The sequence below is a fragment of the Lathyrus oleraceus genome, chromosome 5 (genome assembly GCF_024323335.1).
Source record: "Lathyrus oleraceus cultivar Zhongwan6 chromosome 5, CAAS_Psat_ZW6_1.0, whole genome shotgun sequence".
Taxonomy (NCBI): Eukaryota; Viridiplantae; Streptophyta; class Magnoliopsida; order Fabales; family Fabaceae; genus Lathyrus; species Lathyrus oleraceus.
Genome location: NC_066583.1, coordinates 337,058,845 through 337,078,773, shown reverse-complemented (window position 1 = coordinate 337,078,773; position 19,929 = coordinate 337,058,845). Strand labels below are relative to the sequence as shown.

Here is a 19,929-nt window from a genome sequence, read left to right as displayed (position 1 = left end):
ATTGACCATCAACCTGAGACCCAACATCGCTTCGCACCCACCCCATCACCCTACCAAAGTCGCCTTAGCCAGAACATCCAACGATCATTCAACACCAACTGCCCCTCCTCCTACCGTAGCCAAGAAGGCCAAACATCACAAAACCAAAACATCCAACAACTTTATCTCCTACCAAACACCCCAACAACCTTTCCTCGATGCATTGTTCACACTCATGTCTCCCTTCAACCGTCTCGGTCGCCCATCAATGAGTCAACCACATCCCAACTTCTTTGGCATGGGTCATGAGCTCAGCTACGGCGGTACACCATCGATGCATACTGAAGACTATGCCGACTTGTCTGAATACCTCAACGGACCTTCTCCTGTAGTTGGTACTGACGCTACTGGCCCCTCAGATGATCAAACACCGATGCAGAATCGTCAACGTGGGTTAGGGCCAAGGGTTAGGGTAGCTAGAGGATGTGGGACCAAAGGTCGGTTAGGTGATCTCGGTCATCACCATTAGGTTTCTTTGTGTAAACGCAAAACTTTATTAATATCAAGTTGTCTTATATCAAATTTATCTATCACTTATACCATAAAACACAAAAAATTACATTTTATGAGGAGTCTCCAATTGAATTGGCGACTCCTCTTAAAACCTACATAGGGGCGCCAATTGGATTGGTTATGGCACCTGCCCTATCCAATCCAATTGGCACCTCCATTCAAGTTTTAAGAGGAGTCTTCAATTCAATTGGCGACTCCTCCTAAAAGTGAGGTATTTTGGAAAAAAATTTGAAACCAAGGATATTTTGGGACTTGAAAAAGTGGGTTATTTTTGTATAAAAACCTGCTTTCCACTATCAAATATCCAAAATAAAATAGGATTCTTTTAAAATAGTTAACAAAATGTAGTTAGAAGGTACAATTAGAAGAAAAATATAATGTTTGAACTGAATAAAGAAAAACGGCATGCATTTTAAAACAAAAATTTTGTTAAGGTGACATTCATTTTGAAACGGGAAAAGTATTATTCAAAAAATTCAATCCAATAGTACATTACCAAAATTTTTGCACAGACAAACAGCTAAAATTCTCCACCATCAGCATAAAGGGGGGACGGTTGAATGTGCACTCCGGAAAATTTTACAGAATGACCGACTAAACTAGAGCCAATAGTAAGCAAGCAATAACACCGTGACTTGGACAGAAGCTTGTCTCATAAAATCAGTAGAAGAAACAAATAAAAATAACAGCAGAACTGAAGCACATTTTCTCAACCCCTGCCATTGAAGTTTCCTTTCAGGACTGATTAATGAGTAGTTTGTCAAGCTGAAATAAAACTCCTGCACCAGCCACTGATGACATTTCTTCACACTTGAGCTATCTGCTGTTTCAGAGACTGCAATAACTTCAATTTTGATTCACAAATGGCTGAAAATTCCATCAAGACTTTAAGCTTCCCTGTCATCATTTTTCTGGCAACATCAGCAGGACTCCAAGACTTAAGTGAGTGGTATATACGGTCACCAACTTCCTCATTACTCATAGTGGAAATAAATGTTTCTAAAATGTGAAAGACCCGGCCTGGCCCATCATTATGCCCATCTTTCCGGAGAAGACAAAGAATGTCCTCCGAGTTCTCATCTTCAGGTCTTTTGTTCCATTCATTTAGCCATTTCATAACATCCTCCAATACAAGAGATAATTGCTGAACAGAATCTGTGATTGCATGAGCCAAATTTGAGCTAGACTGATAGGCCGGCCCACTTCTCTTTTTCTTCTTACTTGATGGAAGACAAGATCTTAGACAAGACTGGATCACAAGTCCATGCCACGCCAAAGGTTCTGTAACTAACTGCATCAGAAGTTGAATGTCACTCCAAGGAGAGCATAGCTGGGGTTCCATGGACCTAACCTTCTCAAAAATATACTTTTCCAACATTGAATCTAAGATATTCCAAATAATAGGCTTTCGTTCATTTCTATCTGGCTGTACCAGTTCATGGGAACTCAAGTTCCACGCATTTAAGAATACAGTAAAATTCAACCAGTCAATCAAGTTGGAGTCAGAAACCTGCAACATTTTTTTGAAGATATGAATCAAATTCTTAGTTGTAAATTGCAACAATATATAAATATGTTATCCACACGTGAGAAAAAACATATGAAACATGATGCTACTTAGAAGTTAGAAAAATAATTATGTAAATCTGTATTTTTACAAGTATAACATGCAAGGACATTAACACAATGTTACAAAGTCTCAGTTTCATGGATCTCCTAAAAATATTTTGCAATTGTGCATAAAAGCATAAGCAATCATACCACAGATCTTTCGCCATTAGAGAAACCCTTGACCACTTCTACTGCTTCACTAAGAGAAAAGCCCAAAAACTGTGCAAAACGCTCCAGCAAAAATTTCAGCTCCAATGTGATGCCTGGTGTAACAGAACCGTTGACCACATGCTCCTTGATTGATGACGAAGCACTTTGAATTGATAGATAGATCATCCGTGGGAGTAAGGATTTCTTCTCAATGTCTCTCTTTAAACTTGTCTCCCTTTCTTTGGTCTACAGTGTTGATAAACCAAGCAGTAAAGGAAATATTAAAAAAAAATTGTTTTTACAACCACAAACATTATGATTTATAATCCGATAACAAATAGTTCAGATGGAATTGACTTACAGATACTTCTCTAGGACAATACGAAATCCCTTGGAATGGCCCTGAAACAGAAGACTATCTGCTAAGTTTAATTGTAAAGACTCTAACACCAATTATTTTCAATTTTAATTGGATTTTTTTAAAATCTCATCACTTAAAAAAACGGACGGACCACAGGTACTGCATGACTCTAACACCAATTATTTTCAATTTTAATTGGATTTTTAAAATCTCATCACTTAAAAAAACGGACGGACCACAGGTACTGCATGACTCTAACACCAATTATTTTCAATTTTAATTGGATTTTTAAAATCTCATCACATAAAAAAACGGAAGGACCACAGGTACAGACCACAGGTACTGCATTACTTAAATGTGTGCCTTTTTATGTATTTTTTAGTATTATTTTGTAATGTTTGATCATCAAAATCAAGTTCGGTGGCTGAAATGGAGGAGGACTTTAAGGACTTTATATAACACAAAGGTACCGCTCAAGCTGAAGGAAAAATTCTATAGACTGCAGTAAAACTTGCGATGTTCTATGAGAATAAAATTTAGCACAGAGATGAAGATGTTGCATTGAAAATATGGTAAGACTATACAGAATAAGATTAGAAATAACAATATCAGAGTGTTGAGATAGCACCTAGAGTAGAAAAGATGATGGAAAATAGACTTAAGTGATTTGAGCATGTAGAGTGAAGACCTCTAGATTTAGTGATAAAAAGAGTAAGATCAGATGGAGAGAAGTCAAACAGCTAGAAATAGAGGAAAATCTAGAAAAATTATAAGAGAAGTTATTAAGAAAGATCTCGAGATTTACGAATTGAATAGAAACATGATCTTGAATAGAACATTATGGCGGAAGTATATCCATGCAGCTGACCCCACTTAGTGGGATAAGTGGGATAAGGCTTGATTGTTGTTAATGTTGGTAATGTTTAAACAAGCAAAAGAGCATAAAGCATTGTTGTATGGGTGGTCAAAATTTAACAAATTTGACCAGATTAACCTATCAATAATCAATTACACCATAATATTGTAATGGACTTGTGCTTTGACTATAATATTGTAAAGACATTTGCTTGAGGTAATATTGTTAAACAGCTTAAGATCGGGTAACCAAAACACGATACAGTATCACATAGTGTATTTGTAAAAAAGTCAATTTTATATTCATTTTAACAAAGGGTATCACATATACTTTCATTTGTAAAAAGCCAACACTATATTCATTTTAACCCATGAAGCCCGGACACCTCTAAGAGTAGGCATGTCATGGTACTCTAACACTTGTCAGTATCTGACACTTGTATGACATCCGTGAGACATGTGTCACGAAAAAAAAAAACACTCTTTGAATTGATGTTTTTGACACCTGTATAACACTCATTCAAAATGTGTCGAACAATTCAAACACGTGTTTCAAAATAATTTGTTTTTTCTTTGCTTTAACACACCTTATACATTTTCTAGACAAATCTAAGACACATTTAAAAGGGTTAAAACATGTGTTGAAGCAATATTGATCTATGAAGAATTAAAGACATTAAATTTTGATAAATATTTTTAACTCTTTTAATAGTATATGGATAAATAAAAGTCAAATACTATCATATATGTAGCGCTGACTTTGTCCTATGTTTTTGACATTTATCGGTCTCAGAGTGTTAGTTTCGTGTCCCAATCCGTGTCGGAGGGTGTGCTCCATAGATTTTAATGTTCACACATACTTTGAGGATTCATTTTCTTTTAAATATCAATGTTAAATAGTTGCAAGAATACAAGATGCATGCTTTATAAGCTGGAAATATTATTGAGAAACTAACCTAGAAGGTAATTTTTCTCTAATGTTGGTGTCCACCAGGGCCTTGACTCCAAGTCTTCATTGAAGGTCAAAGACTTCGACCCAATCTCATTAGACAGCTCAAGGAAGTGAATCCCACATTTCATGCTTTGAAGGATGCCCTAAGAAAATATGAACGTGTTAAACCAACCATCATATTTATAAAGAAAGGCAACACGTCACAAAACTGGAAAATGTGAATCACCTCTTCGTCTTCAATGTTATTTGCATTCTGTTTTAGCTGTAAAAGGGGTGTTTCAACTCGTGCCACCAAATACTGACTAGAATGTTGCAACCTAGCTTTGAACTGGACAAATTCCATTATCTGGCACAGAGTAAATGTAAGCCTCAATTCAAACTTGGACACAGTGCTTTCAAGCTAAGAGTTCATTTGTGTGATACAGTATACGACACTGAGACTACATAGAAACATAAACCATACACAGTACAAGTTACGTACTCTAATATGCCATGTCCATGTGTATATATTTTTATGTTACCTAAGCAACCTCATCTCAACCACGAGCACTAAATGGACAGATGCATACTAATCAAGTTTTGAATACAGCAGTCCATTAAGAATACAACAAAATAAGATCAAATATAATATCAACTTCATTTCTAGATAGATTCAGCAGAGATCAACACATTAAGTAACAAAAAACTTCCTTTGCAGTATTCTACAAAAAGAACACATTCGGCTCTTACCAATTTTGAATTTTCGCCTTGAATCAATTACGAATAGACTTAAAACCTAGTAAACGTTGCAGAGGATTCAACCACAAAATATGTTAAATCTGCAGATTCTCTGAAGTGGTCATCCACAAACTAGTTTAAAAGAATAGTTTCTAGAAGTAATAAAGACTCAAGTATACATACTTTTGAGTAATTTTTATGATGATAGGCAAGAGATGTTAAATCTGCAGATTCTCTGAAGTGGTCATCCATAAACTTCAGGTAGTCCTTTAGCAGACCATTTAACTCGGACCATAGTGGAGAGACCAACATCTGAGGCAAAATGTGGTGTAACATACTTTCCGCTAAGATATTCTTGATATCCAGTGATTTATACCTGGGGAGAAAAAATATATGCTTTACATAGGATAGTGGCAACAAATTACTTAAAAGCAGAAACACTATGGAGACTTTCTATGACCTAAAAAATAATGAAATAAACAACCTTACCATTCATGTGCCACTGAAAGAGCACCAAAGTGGCAATACAAGTGCAATAGTAATATCTTGTACTGTGATACATATCTGCACAAACAAGAAAGGTGCAAAAGTTATTTCAAAGTAAAAATATCATTATAAAAGAATCATAAGTGTTTAGCTTAAGAACTGCCACTTTGAACCAAATCATCTAATGCATCAAAGGCAACAGTAAACACACTAAGTAACCAACATTGACAGTAATCAAAAGATATCATACACTACACTCTTCAAGAATAGAAACTATCATTGTGTCAACCAAATAACAAATTAAAAAATCCATTCCCGACTCAAAGTATGCATTCAGTTCATATATATTGAATGGAGTACAAATATGATTTATAGGATATTTTGTATCATCCATAGGTTTATTCATTCAAGAAAGTCAAACATACTACTGACTGATGTACTATAGGATACTTGGCATAATCCATAGGTTTTGAAGTCAAAAGTCATCATATACCAATTGCTGACTAACTTTATCGTGATAAACTCAAATCCTTCTTATGCAAGTATTTAAATAAATAGAGCAGTTCTAATTCACAAAAAATCTAAGAAAAAATACAAACAGTAATTTGAATTAAATCCAAGAGATGTTGTGTTAAGTAATTAAATTATAAAGCTAGGCTCTTTAAATTTTTGGACACTATTATCTTATGATGCCTAGCTATTCTGCTCACTAAGCAGATTCTCTAATAAGATAGTTCACAATTGCATAATAATAATGATAGTATAAAACTATTACAGTCCTTTAAAATGAGTGAAGTGTGAAGAGAAAAAATCAAATATAATTTTAACAAACTCGTGATTTATTATGATTTACCTATAATATTCACCTTTGATTTGTTTATCAATGATATTAGGAGCAACTCACTTTAGAGGGACTGGATTCTACAGTATTATATTACATATGTGCTGTAAAAAAGATACAACATTGGCCATATGTGCTACATGATAATATCCAACTTTGATTTGTTAACGGAGTTATTAATAACGGACCTTAGCGGCGATATCCTGGGATTTCTTGCCGGAGTGGCACCTCCCCGCCAGTGCGGAGCAGCGCGCATCTCAGTTTGAGATCGCGACCGCAATTCATGTGACAGCGGGTCACAGGAGCGGTTTGCTTCCCGGCCCGGAGCGGGTTTGACCCACTTTTTATTAGGGTGAGCAAAAAGACATTTTTACCCTTAAAATAATGACATTGGAATGACTTTTCTGAAGACATGTCTCTCTTCTCTCTTCTTCGATTCGCTTGTTTGGCTTGCCCTAGCGGTACTCATTGACCTCTTTCTCCTTCCTCCTTCCTTGGCTCAGCCTCCTTCCTCCTCCCAGGTTAGTCTTCTTCTTCCTTCTGTTCTCTATTCTTCTTCCTTCTGTTTCTTCTTTTCTATTCTTCTTCTCCGTTTTCATAATATATCAATGTTTTAATCTGTTTTTTCTTTTTTTACTCTCTATTCTTCTTCTCTTACTCTATACTCTGTGTAAACACGTGTTTTCCTTTCCTTTCTTTTTTTTTCAATTTCTATTTTAAAAATACCAATGTTTTAAACTGTATTTTATTGTTCTTTGATATTTGATTTTATAAATCTTTTATGGGTGTTGTGTTATTAAAGTATTAATTTTTATTTGTGTATTCAAAAAAATAGTCAAATAGCGGTTATCCTGCTATCCCCTATCCCATTTTTGGGTCCCATTTTTGGGGTTGGCCGCTCTGCTCCGCTATCCGGGATTAATAACTCTGTTAGTTAATCAATGATATACATTATTATATTACATATGTGTTGTAAAGACACAATATTGGCCATATGTGCCACATGTAGCCAGAGACCTATGCAAGTTAAATGAAATGCTTCTTCTGCTTGATGCACATGGGATATTTCAAGGTATAATAAGAAATAATTATCAGCATTGAATTGGAGTCATCTAAAATGAGTGGAGTGTAAAGAGTGAAAACCAAATGTTATTTTAACAAACTCATAATTTATATGATTTACCTATAACCTTTGATTTGTTAATCAATGATATTACGAGCAACTCACTTTAGAGGAGTCGGTTTCTACAGTATTATATAACATGTGATGTGAAGACACAAAAAACATTGGCCATATGTGCTACATGATAGCCAAAGACCTATGCAAGTGAGTTCAATGAAATGCTTCTTCTGATTAATGTCTTTTCATGGGAGATTACAAGGTATAATACAAAATAATTATCCCTGACCTTCGTATCGACAAGCCAAACTCCATAACCATGACCGCCTCTACCAAATAGCCGACATTTTTGGTACACCAGAATAGCTACATCAATAGTAGTTGTTAATAGCAGTAAGATTATTGTCTAAATATTTGCAATGATAAAAATTACCTGTAAACATCACACGAAGTAAACATACACAATTCCAAGGAAAATAAATAATTTAATTTTAGAAGTAATATAAATGTAAAATGTAAACTATTTTTTGGTTTTAAATTTACTTGAGAAACAAACAAATTACCAGTTTTTAAGTTCTATTGGCCATTTAGTTATATGGTTGTTTTGGAGAAAAAACCTGATGAATGGGCTAAAAGCCTGGATCACTTCAAGCCTCTGAAGCACAAGTACATCAGAAATGGCTGATTACATGTACATATAAGTGCCGCGCCTTTTATTTTGGTTGGGTACGCAAACACGCAATAACACATGTGCTAGATCGCACAAAATGGATCGAGTTCACAACCCGGGACTACCTAACTAATATTTTAGGGTTTTCTTAATTACAGGGAGGGGAACAATATTGGTGAATCTGCGGCTGGGAAACATTATTGGGTTCTCTTCTCTAGCTTACCAAGGCCAATACTGGTGAGTCTGCAACTTGCAACACATACCAGTGTTGTTAAAATGCGGCCATGGCAGATTTTAGTGCAGTTTTTGACCCAACCACTATTAGAATTTTATGAAGGATTTTAGTACCGTCCACAACATGGCCTTTGAAGGTGGCCGAGTATGACAGAATTTGGGACTTCCACTGTGCAGACAGTAGATTCTAGCACAAGTTGCATAACACTTATAATAATTATCAACAACTTGTATATTCATATATAAACAGGGAACAAAAACTACAAGAGAAGAATATCTTCTAAATCATTTTTGACAATGTGCGGCATAAAAATATAAATAAATAAATGAAATATGGCATACCTGAACCAAAATATTGCATGTAATTGAAAGCAACTCCTCACCATGCATGCTCTCTTGAGGATCAAAACCCTTTGAAAGTGGAAGGTTTTTGCAATACATTTCAAACATTTGAGCACATGAGTCCTCAACATCTGGGACAAGTTACGGTGAACTACATTAATACTCAATATGGAAGTTCAGCATGTGACCTTCAAGCCACAAGTGGAAAACAGGAGCAGCTTGTTTCTAACCTCTCCCGAGTGTGGAAAAAGAAAGATTGGAATAAAACAATTAGAAATACTTTAAAAGAAGGGGTCATTTTGGTAGTAGAAGCAAAACATATATATATATATATATATATATATATATATATATAGACACATATACATATACATATACATATACATATATATATATATATATATATATATATATATATATATATATATATATATATATATATAAATTATAATTAAACTATTAAAAAGTCAATTAAAGAATCGTAGGAGAACTGGTCATGTAATGAATATGTGTTATAGTCTTATAGAGTATCCATTATATATTAATAAAACTTATATTTCTAAAGGTGAAGGCACAGGCAGTCAGGCATGTTTTATATTTCTAATGAGGCACAGAAAATTTTTAGGAGAATAAATTATGAATATGTATTCATATGCCACAGTATGAAACTCACCACTTGCAGAAGACTTAAACATGTCCCCTAGCAATAACTGTTGTTTAATTTTAGAAAGGCTTATAGAAAGCCCAAGTGCCTTGGTTGGTGGAGTTGATAATGTGTCATTGTATTTCACCAACTTCCCAAAGAGCTCTGCCTTCTTATCAGTAGTGAAGACTTCAACAAACATGTCAACATCAGAAGTAAAGCATGCCAAATGACCAAACCTGAGAACAAACAAGTTTCACATTTACAAAAACACTTTAAATATATATGGAATAAATTTTTCTAAAATAAATGATTATATAGCTAGTCAATCTAGAGTTACAATTATGTTAAAAACCTACTGGAAAACTGCGATAGAATTCAAATATTTCTGTAACATAGTATTTTCACTCTTTGCAATTTTAACAAACTGAAGAAAGCTCCAGAGTAAATAGTTTGCACAAGGACAAACAGACTCTGGCACCAGGAGCACAGGGACCAACAGACTCTGGCACCAGGAGCACTAGATTGGGAGCCCTACGGTTTGTTCCCCATCGACACTAGTCAATGACTTGATGTAAAATTTAACTCGCACTACATCTATGTGCGTGATATTTGAGGATATAACTAAGAATTTATAAGAATGATATGTTCTGTGCTACAATGTACCTGCAAAAGTATTGCACAATGACATCCATTAAGTTGTCATCGTTTCCCTTCCCACGCAAATGCCTCCTTCGTTCGATTTCTATAGTTGCTAGGTACGGACATCTTACAGAATTATCAGAAGTGTCTGTTTGCAACTTCAGTATAAAAGCTGATGCAATTGATATTCGACTGTCAAACTGCACTCGTGTTAGTAGCTTATAATTATACATTAATCAAGCTCTACACAAATAGATAACGCCTCTTTCATCCATAAATTACTGTCTTAATTAAACACTCTCAGAGACAAAATTCACCTGTTCATCTGTCAAGTGTGATACTTTGCAACTGACAAATTTTGGGGGGTGAACTGGATCATTAACAGCCTCATCACACCAAATGCTTCCATCTTCCAGCAAACAGCCTAGGTAATGAAGGAAACACTCCCAATCGTCTGGACTGCCAAAAGAAGAAACAACATCAATGGTAGAAAAAGTTGGGCGATGAGTTTTATTCAGGAAACAAACATCTTAAAATTCACTTCATGACTCGAGTGTAAAATATACAGAGAGGGCACAACTTGCTATATAGACTACAAGTTAAGAAGGTAAATATTAGAGCACAACATAACATATAGAGACATAAATCAAAAACAAATGACAGTTTGAAAGCAAGGAAGAAAAATAAGACCTGAAAAGGGTTTATAAAGAACGGCCAACCCTCAACTTACATGTCATGCCGACATGGTAGGGTTGATTTAGAATCAAAATCTAAGATGGTAATAGAGTACCCACCATATTAACCGTGCACCAAGACAATAGTGCTTATAGATTGAGGGTGTATTGGAAAAACCCCATATCCCAACTCAATGATTCAACCAGTGACCCACTAACACAACACTCCGGCCAAGTTGATGACTGGTTCGAATTTAATAACATTGATCAAGGACGAGTACAATGATATCTCTTACGGGTCAGAATTAGTGAGAGAATGCAAGTGGGTACCACTACCACATAGACTTCCCCACAAGTATGGACCCAAGAATAGGAACCATGTTGCATACATTTTGAAATAAATAGAATGCTAGAGATGCAATGACATGCTTTGGAAACACGCATATTTTGTTTAGGTGGGAGAAAAATGAGTATGTTGCAAGTTTAGTGAGAGACACACTAACTCCACTCAAAAATGAAAATTAGATACCATATCACTAATGGCATTGGGGTATTTGGGATCCTGCATACTAAATGATGAGTAAATAGATGGAGAATTATGCCTTGGGATAACGGTTGTGTGAATAAAGTGCTTTGAGAATTGGTATGTGAAAGAAAAGTATTGATCATGCTTAAGAGAAAATCTTGGCATAGTTATAAAACATGTAATGTTATATGGGATTAAATGTTGGGTGATAAAAAAAAAAAAAGATAAGCTCGATATTATAAAGATGAGAAAATTATGATTAGTAAGCAGCAACGCAAAATGAGAAAAGATTATGAAAAATGTGTGTAAGGGGAAAAGATAGGGTAGCAAGCATTGTTGGAAAAGATAATAGAAATCCAACTTAAGCTATTTTAGCATATGTGGGGAAAAATATAGAAGTCCCAATAAAAGTTAATCAAATGAAGGGTGTTCCAAGAGATAAGGGTAGAGGAAGGCCTAGAAATAGGTCCCATTAAGAAAAATTTAGACTTTAAAATGATTTATGATAAAGATAATTACGGCGTTATTTCATCATTATAGCTGACCTCACCTAGTTGAAAAGCCAACCAAGACCACTTTATCCATTAACATTTAACAATTACCACCGGTTAACCAACTAAGCTTTTAAAATGTCATGTTTAAACAATAATTCAGCATCCAAGGCATACCATGACTCAAGAATTTTTTGAAAGATATCAGCAGCAGCAGTGTAGTCACATGCCAGAGCCAGGAGTCTCCCCTGTCAACTTAAAGTCAGAGTATAAAGGTTAATGAGAAAAGTCAAACAATAGCAATGAAAATAATTCCCCATGTCTATTTTCCTGTTTTATATAGGAACAACAATATTAGAGAGAAAGAAAATATAGAAGTGTTAAGAGGGTAGGATGGAATAATGCACACGTAAAGATTAAAGCTTCCAAGTTCTCAATCCCTCTACAAGTTAAACAAGGAAAAATAAAACCTTGGAAAAAAGAGGCTGAATAGCAACATAGCTTAAAGACAATCCATGAAAACAATCAAATCTCAAAGCAAGTTAGTTCAATCAGTATTCTTCAGTTTTCTATATTTAGCTAAGCATCGTCCCTCAATCTGTGTGATATGTCTCTTTAATTAAGCAGTAGCTGCAAAATTATTATACTTACAAATAATCAAAATTTTATTTTATTTTTTTAAAAGTACACTTTTGAATAAGTTTTAACTAATTCTATGGCTGGACATTTAAAAAAATGTTTGCCTCAGGATCTATTTGCAAATATTATATCCTTAAAAATTACAACTGCATGGAACGGAACACTATTCAGTTTCACTACTTGTAATAAACAGATTCATTTAATTATGACTTCCACCATATTATTAACCATGGAAAAATGTCCTCCCAAACACCAATATTCTTCAGTTTTCTATATTTAGCTAAGCATCGCCCCCCAATATGAGTGATATGTCTCTTTTATTAAGCAAGCAGCTACACAATACTTTTACTATCAAATAGATCAAAATTATAATTTGAAAAAAAGTACACTTTCGTACTAGTTTTGATTGATTCTATTTATGGGCTTTTTGGTAAGTATTTGCCTCAGGATCTATTTTCAAATATTATATCCTTAAAAGTTACAACTGCATGGAACGGAACACTGTTCAGTTTCACTAACTTTGTAACATACATATTTATTTAATCATGACTTCCACCATATTATTAACCATGGAAAAATGTCTTCCCAAATACCAATACTCCCTTAATTTAATTGGATGGAAAATTAATTCATAATAAATATAACAAGCAAAACTCAAAAGTTAAACTGAAGTTACATGAAAGGAAGAAAACTATTGAGATTACCTGCAGTCTTAGCTTATCAACTTTAATCATCAAAAGTGATCCCATTTTCCCCGATAGAATTTCCAAAGCATCCCCAAACTTAGCTTGTTGTTCCAATATGGAAACGTAAACCATAAGAGCTGCAACCAATTTTGGGAATTTAGATCTAATGAGCATATGTTTTGTTTAATGGCATGGCAGCATAGCAGTATTGTCAATTGTGAATAGTGGATTGTTAAAATTCCGCTATGCAATAGTGTTATGACACAGTCATTGCGGCTATTTAACAACATTTTGTACCAAATAGAATATAGTGAAACAATAGAGGTTTGTCCAAATTCTGCTATGCTATAGCGGTATAGCATCACTATCCAGCTATTTAACTTCACTGCATAGCATTCTTATGTTTGCCCATAATAAATAAGAAAGAACCGTGGAATAGGACGTTTATTTTTTTATTTGGATTTGTGACATCTTTTTCCCTTTTCTTCCTTATACAATTTCCTATCTACAATTTTTAAGTCTCCAACATTCCACTATTAAAATTTTCCATGTTATGGAATACTTTGAGTTGAAATTTCTCTTGGCAACTTGGGTCTCTTTGTCCTTCTAGGGTGTTGTTAGTGTAAAATGTAAATCCTTTTTCCAATTTCAATCTTAATAAACCGATTTGGAAGTCCAATGTCCCTTCTAAGATCAAGTCTCCTATATTTGGACAACTGTCAGTGGTTAAGTTAATACAAATAATATATGCAAGTTTGTAGGCCACACAAGGCTATTTCCCCTTATATAGTGGCATATTTGCAGCAAGCTTAGAGCCAGTCTTGCATCTAACTTTTTACTTGTATCTTTATAGAGAGCTCCTGAGTGATAAACTTCTTTTGGATAGGACTAGGAGTTTGGCGCATCTACTTAATGTAGAGCTAGTTGTATTGTTAGAGTTCCCTCGTAGATGTATAAAGGGACTGGCAACTTTGTATATATTTTCACAGTATAATCCCTTATTCTGTAATCTTCTCCTTTTCTATCAATGAATTTGTTTAATCAAAATAATATTGATGATGATTATAATGAAATTAAAAGATCACCTTCAGGCTCGTGTAAGCTATGTGAAGCAACATGTTTCTTAAGTAAGCCTTCAGCTAACACTAAAAGTTTATCTCCTCCGTTGCCACACAGCACCTATCATGAATTCAGTACACATAAAATAAGTAAAAATAAGACCATCGCCAAGAATAGATTAATATATTTGAAGGAAAATATAATGTCACATCAATGAAATATTGTTGAAAGCATCACAAGGAACGTATATTTATGAGGTCCAGCCAGTTTTAAAAATTAAAACATCACAGATAAATTACAGATTAGTAGCAGAATGCTACTGTGCTACAGTCTACAGATTAGTAGCAGATTAGGGCATTCAGGAGTTTGGTTCAGAAAATATTATAATATAAGCAATGATGTATTGATATCGACAACAACTAGCCCAATTCAAGACCATATAGTTACAACACATTTAAATCTAACAATGGATGAAAGGTGGTTATAGCTTCAAACACCTTCAGTTCAGTATTCTTTATTACTAACAGATATATTTCAGTCTTGCACTTTATCTATATATACCTATACAGGTTCATTATGAATGGGACAAATTCTTGAACCTGAAACCAGACCAAGACTCTAGAGCTACTACAATCATCAGCAGCATTGGTCTTGGATCTAGTGACATACAGGCGTTGAGATCAATCCAAACTGTATATAAAATATTTTCTTAAAACTAGATTATTTCCTTGCAACTGTGTAAGAAATTTCCTGCACTCCTTTTTAATTAAAATTGAGTTGCACGTTCTTTGTGTATTAGTGTATTAGCATTTCATCAATTAGTGTATTAGTATTTATAAATCTTACAATTACAAGTTTGACTAACAGAAACAAGGAAAAAACAATAATTCAAAAATTAACAATCAAAACTACACTTAATCATGGGACAGCAATAACTGTAAGCAAAATCGACATATTACTTAATTCTCAGCAGTGTCCATGATGTTCTAAATATACTCTACTTTCTTGCATCTATCCACTATATGATACGATGACATTTCACTCTCAGTTCACATTCATCCCTCCTCAAGCTCACTCAGTGCATCTAAACAAACACTTCAACACACACTGCACAAAATAACTTGAGTGGATAAAGGGAGAAAACAAGTAGGGAGAACCTGTAACTGGATGCTACAAACAGCCCAAAGAAGATATTTTTCTTCTCCTGCAAGCTTGTACATTTTGATAGCTGTCTGCCAAACAGAAAAGGATAAAGGTATAAAGTTAGTTAACATAAATTAAACAAAATAAAAAATCACACTCATAGAGGTAAGCAACAACAAACCTGTTGCTGTTTCACAAACGAGTACTCGCGAACATAGCAGTTAAACAATCCCATCATGAGTTCCATTTTATTAGGAAATTTACCACAGGCATGTTCATAACATTCAGTAGCCAACTCCACTAAACAAACAAACTTTAGTCAACAACACAACACAGCACAATAAAATAAAAACAGATAAAATTGAACAAAAATCATAGAATAATGAATTTTATAACGACTACAAATATATTTAGATAAGAGAAAAAACGATACTGACGGCGATCCAGACGCTGAAACACTATCTGCAATGTACTGAGAGTGAGATCATCAATCAAAAGAGAATCATTGGAAAAGAGATGCTCCTTAGCATTGAGTGAAACAGAGAAAGCATCCTCTGGTTTCCCCATTCTTTCAAGAACGAGAGCTTTAAGAGCCTAATTAGAGACAAAACCAAGAAAATCAGTTCAATTTCACAATTATAAAAATGAAACAACAATGAAATCGGAAAATGATCTTACGAGTGCGTAAGGTGAATTAGCGTGCTTAGCGAGGAGCGTTGTAACGTGTTTGAGGGCGTTCTTAAACTGACGAGAATCAATGGCGTCCCATATCGGACGAACCTTCCGTTCGGGAATACCGCCGGCGTAGCCGAACTTTGATGCCATTGGAGAGAAGCGTGGTGTTGGTTTTTCTTCGTCGGAAAGACGCGAATAGTTTCGGGGGAGAGAGATAGAGAGAGGGGGGCTGAAGATGGAGAAAACCTAGAAGTTAGAAGTAAAGTGAAAGTGTGAAACACAACTGGGCTTTGAGATTGGGATTGGAGTGTACAGTACTGACCAAGGTTCGAAAGGATTTAACTTTCATGTACTCCTACTAAACTTTGTTTTTTATTTTCATCTCCTAAGAAAGTTAATTAGTTAATAATTCCCTCTCTTTATAAAAAGTTTTTCATTTACATTTTTTTTATTTTACAATAATTATCTATTTATAATATTAATACAGTATTTATTTTATTTTTATTATTATTATAGTCTTATTTATTAACTTTTATTTTAATCAAGTGATCGATTAATTATAATTAATAAAAATATTTTAATAAATAATATTAATTTTTTATTAAAATTAATTCATCTAATCATTTTTAATAATTCCGGAATGCTCAAATAACACATTTTTTTATGAAAAGAAGGAAGTATCAATACTTCTACTATCAATATATGAAAGTTAATAACCACCAAAATTACTTCATAATCTAGGTTGAAACTAATTAAACAATCCCCTAACCATCATTTTACTAAACTAACCATCTAAATAATGAAGCATTATTATTAATTATTTGTCGTATGTGTTTTTCACGTGTCAAAGAAAATAAATATTATTTTTTAGACAATACAAAGGGAAACTAAATATATGACTTATTTACCAAAATTATTCGGTTGTATTTGGGAAATTTAAATCCTTAGTTGAAATCTTATCATTATGAAAAATATATATATATATATATATATATATATATATATATATATATATATATATATATATATATATATATACCCTTCTTTCTATTGGAAAAAAACAAATAAAATATAGAAAGAAAAAAAGAGGAATACAATTACAACATAAGAATATAACGTGGAAATTCAAAAAGCTGAAAAATCTAATATGTATAAAAAGATATATTATAAATTTTATTCTATTATAAATTAAATTATTAGTTTTAAAAGATTTTTAAGTAATCACATTTGGGTTAGTCTATTTTAGTACAATTTTTATAAAATTTTATAATTTGTATAATTAGTTCGACTTTCTTCATGGTACTATATAACTCTAATAATATATTGAAATTCTTATTATAATATTTCAAAATTACGAGGGTCTCATAATTTTAACAATATATTTAAGATACAATATTTTGAATATTTATATTTATCATATGGTTATATTTGTTCTAATGATTTGTGATATTTGACACAAAAAAAAATATTTGCAATGTATTTTCATTTTTATAATTTTAATTTTTAGTTATTTATTAATTAAAATACTTCGATTTTAATTTTGGAGTTAAAAAATAAATGTTTGCATCGTCAATTGCATATTTGTTGTTTAGCCTTTCTCTCACGACATTGAAATATTTTTAAATCATTTTTTTATAGTTTTTAATCTTATTTACACTTTAAATGAAATGTCTTCTTTTAAATTCTTTTCATTCTGTTTATTAGGGATCCACTTTTAAAATTGAGAGGGAGACGTACCCACACGCGAAGACGACAGTGGGGAACTTCCTTACCAAATCTCTGCGTATCGTATTCTTTCCTTATCTATCTTTACGTTTTCAACAGTTTTGTGATTTCAGTTGGTGTATTATGGCTGTACATTTCGTGATACAATAGTGGCAAAAAAACTTCTTTATCTAAACTCCACCATTGTTCATCATTGATCACATACACACCAAATGTTTGACAAAACTGTCGGCTGAGTTTTATTCATTGGAATTAGAATTTAGTGATAAGTGCGTTTGATTTGATAATATTCTGGTGTTAATAATCTCTATCGTTCCTATTCAAATCCAACAATAAATTCGCGTGTCCGGTTTTCTAGTAGAGGTTCAGATTAGACGGAAGTCGATTCGGGACTGTAATTTTCCGCTAAGTTTCAATAACTCTGATAAGATTTTTTAAATCCGTTTATTTAAAAGAGGTGATCTATTCACCCCCCCCCCCCCTCTCGATCACTAGCCACACCGTCTAACAAGTGGTATCAAAGCGCCGGTTCGCTGGTGTTCTGTGGCTGCCTGTAACGATATGGATTCTGAACCAAAGGGGGCGTATAATAGAGCGCCGATTTTCAACGGTGAAAATTACGGCTACTGGAAAGACTGCATGCGAGTTCATATAAATTCTGTTGATAGGCTAGTATGGGCTGCCATTGAAAATGGTCCTTTTCAAATTACTATGACAAATGCGGCTGGCGCCATAGTTCCTAAACCAGAAGGTGATTGGAATGAGAAAGATGAGAAAAAGTGGTCGAGTGATTGGAGAGCTCGAAATATGCTAATTTCAGCACTTGGTGTTGATGAGTATTATCGGGTATCCCATTGCACGACAGCTAAAGAAATATGGGATGCTTTAGAAGTTGCCCATGAGTGTACTACTGAAGTAAAACAGTCCCGCATTAACACACTCAATCAAGAGTTTGAGCTCTTTCGCATGAAACAAGGAGAATCTATCTCCGACATGCAAAAGAGATTTACTCATCTCACTAATCGTTTGAATGCACTTGGAAAACCTGTTTCCAATGAAATAGCTACTAATAAAATTCTGAGATGTCTTAGCAGGGAATGGCAACCTAAAGTAACAGCTATTAAGGAAGCCAACGATCTAACGACACTTACGATTACAACTCTGTTTGGAAAGCTGGAAGAACATCAGCAAGCATTAGAAAGTCTTGAAATGTTTGAGAATAAAAGTAAGAAGGAAATGGAGAAGAAGAGAGACAAAGAGGGAGAGAAGAAGCCAATAGTTCTTGTGGCCTCTAGCTCTAAGTCCTCACGAAAAGAGCAAAGTGACAATGATTCTAGTAGTGACAAAGATTCGGATGATGAGGAAATGGGACTTTTTGTAAGGAGATATAATAGATTCATTCGAAAGAATGGAGTCAAGCATTCCTACAAAAACCTCATGAAGTTTCGAAGACAATCTACAGATTCAAAACAGGAAGAGAATAAGAAGAGTAGAGGAAAAGGATCTTGTTTTAATTGTGGTAAATATGGACATTATAAAACAGATTGTCCTATGAAGTATAAGGATCAAGGAAAAGCTCCACCAAAAGGGTACAGCAAACAAAGAAGAGCTTACATTGCATGGGAAAGTGATAGTGATTCATCAAGCACACAAAGTTCAAGTGATAGTGATGAAACCGCAAATTTGTGCCTTATGGCTCACACCAAAAATATGTCCTACCACAAGAAGAAAATCAATGATAAAAAGGTAAAACAAGCCTATTATAATAATTTCTCTTATATGTCTTTTTCTGAACTGAAAATAGCTTTTGAAAAACTGCATAATGAAGCTGTAGATGCTTTTAAAAGATTATCTTCTGATAAACAAATTTTTTCATTTCTAGAAGGTAAAGTATACAAAGCTGAAAAAGATTTAGAATGGTTAAAAGCTAGTATTGCAGAAAATTCAAAAAATATTGACATTGATGGATGTAGTAAAGTTGAGTATTGTGAAGCTTGTCATATTTGGCAACAAGAGGTAAACACTCTCAAGGTCAAATTGGAAAAAGCTTTACAACCTAAGGTTACTTATGTCGTTGACTCTAGGTTGTTTAAGAAGTCATTAAATCCACCATATGCAAAATACTCTTTTATTTC

General features: G+C 33.8%; 1 protein-coding gene across 1 annotated transcript; it reads right to left on the bottom strand.

The window, feature by feature from the left end:
- Positions 1-962: 962 nt before the first annotated feature.
- On the bottom strand, positions 963-16,408 carry LOC127084469 (N-terminal acetyltransferase B complex auxiliary subunit NAA25). Its single transcript, XM_051024924.1, has 19 exons — positions 16,073-16,408; positions 15,832-15,988; positions 15,576-15,694; positions 15,409-15,483; positions 14,278-14,371; positions 13,211-13,329; positions 12,045-12,115; positions 10,494-10,635; positions 10,201-10,376; positions 9,565-9,773; positions 8,892-9,022; positions 7,935-8,011; positions 5,688-5,762; positions 5,382-5,574; positions 4,708-4,827; positions 4,486-4,624; positions 2,675-2,715; positions 2,314-2,559; positions 963-2,062 (listed from the first exon to the last, which is right to left on the bottom strand). Exons 1-19 carry the CDS (start codon positions 16,217-16,219, stop codon positions 1,358-1,360), a joined length of 3,036 nt encoding a protein of 1,011 aa, XP_050880881.1. The 5' UTR covers positions 16,220-16,408; the 3' UTR covers positions 963-1,357.
- Between the last annotated feature and the right edge of the window lie 3,521 nt (positions 16,409-19,929).

Coding starts and splice junctions, on each gene's coding strand:
- LOC127084469 (XM_051024924.1), bottom strand. CDS start 16,219: ATGGCATCAAAGTTCGGCTACGCCGGCGGTATTCCCGAACGGAAGGTT. Junction 9,774..10,200: donor ATTGTGCAATACTTTTGCAG/GTACATTGTAGC, acceptor GTTTGTTCTCAG/GTTTGGTCATTTGGCATGCT. Junction 2,716..4,485: donor AGAGAAAAATTACCTTCTAG/GTTAGTTTCTCA, acceptor CTTCTGTTTCAG/GGCCATTCCAAGGGATTTCG.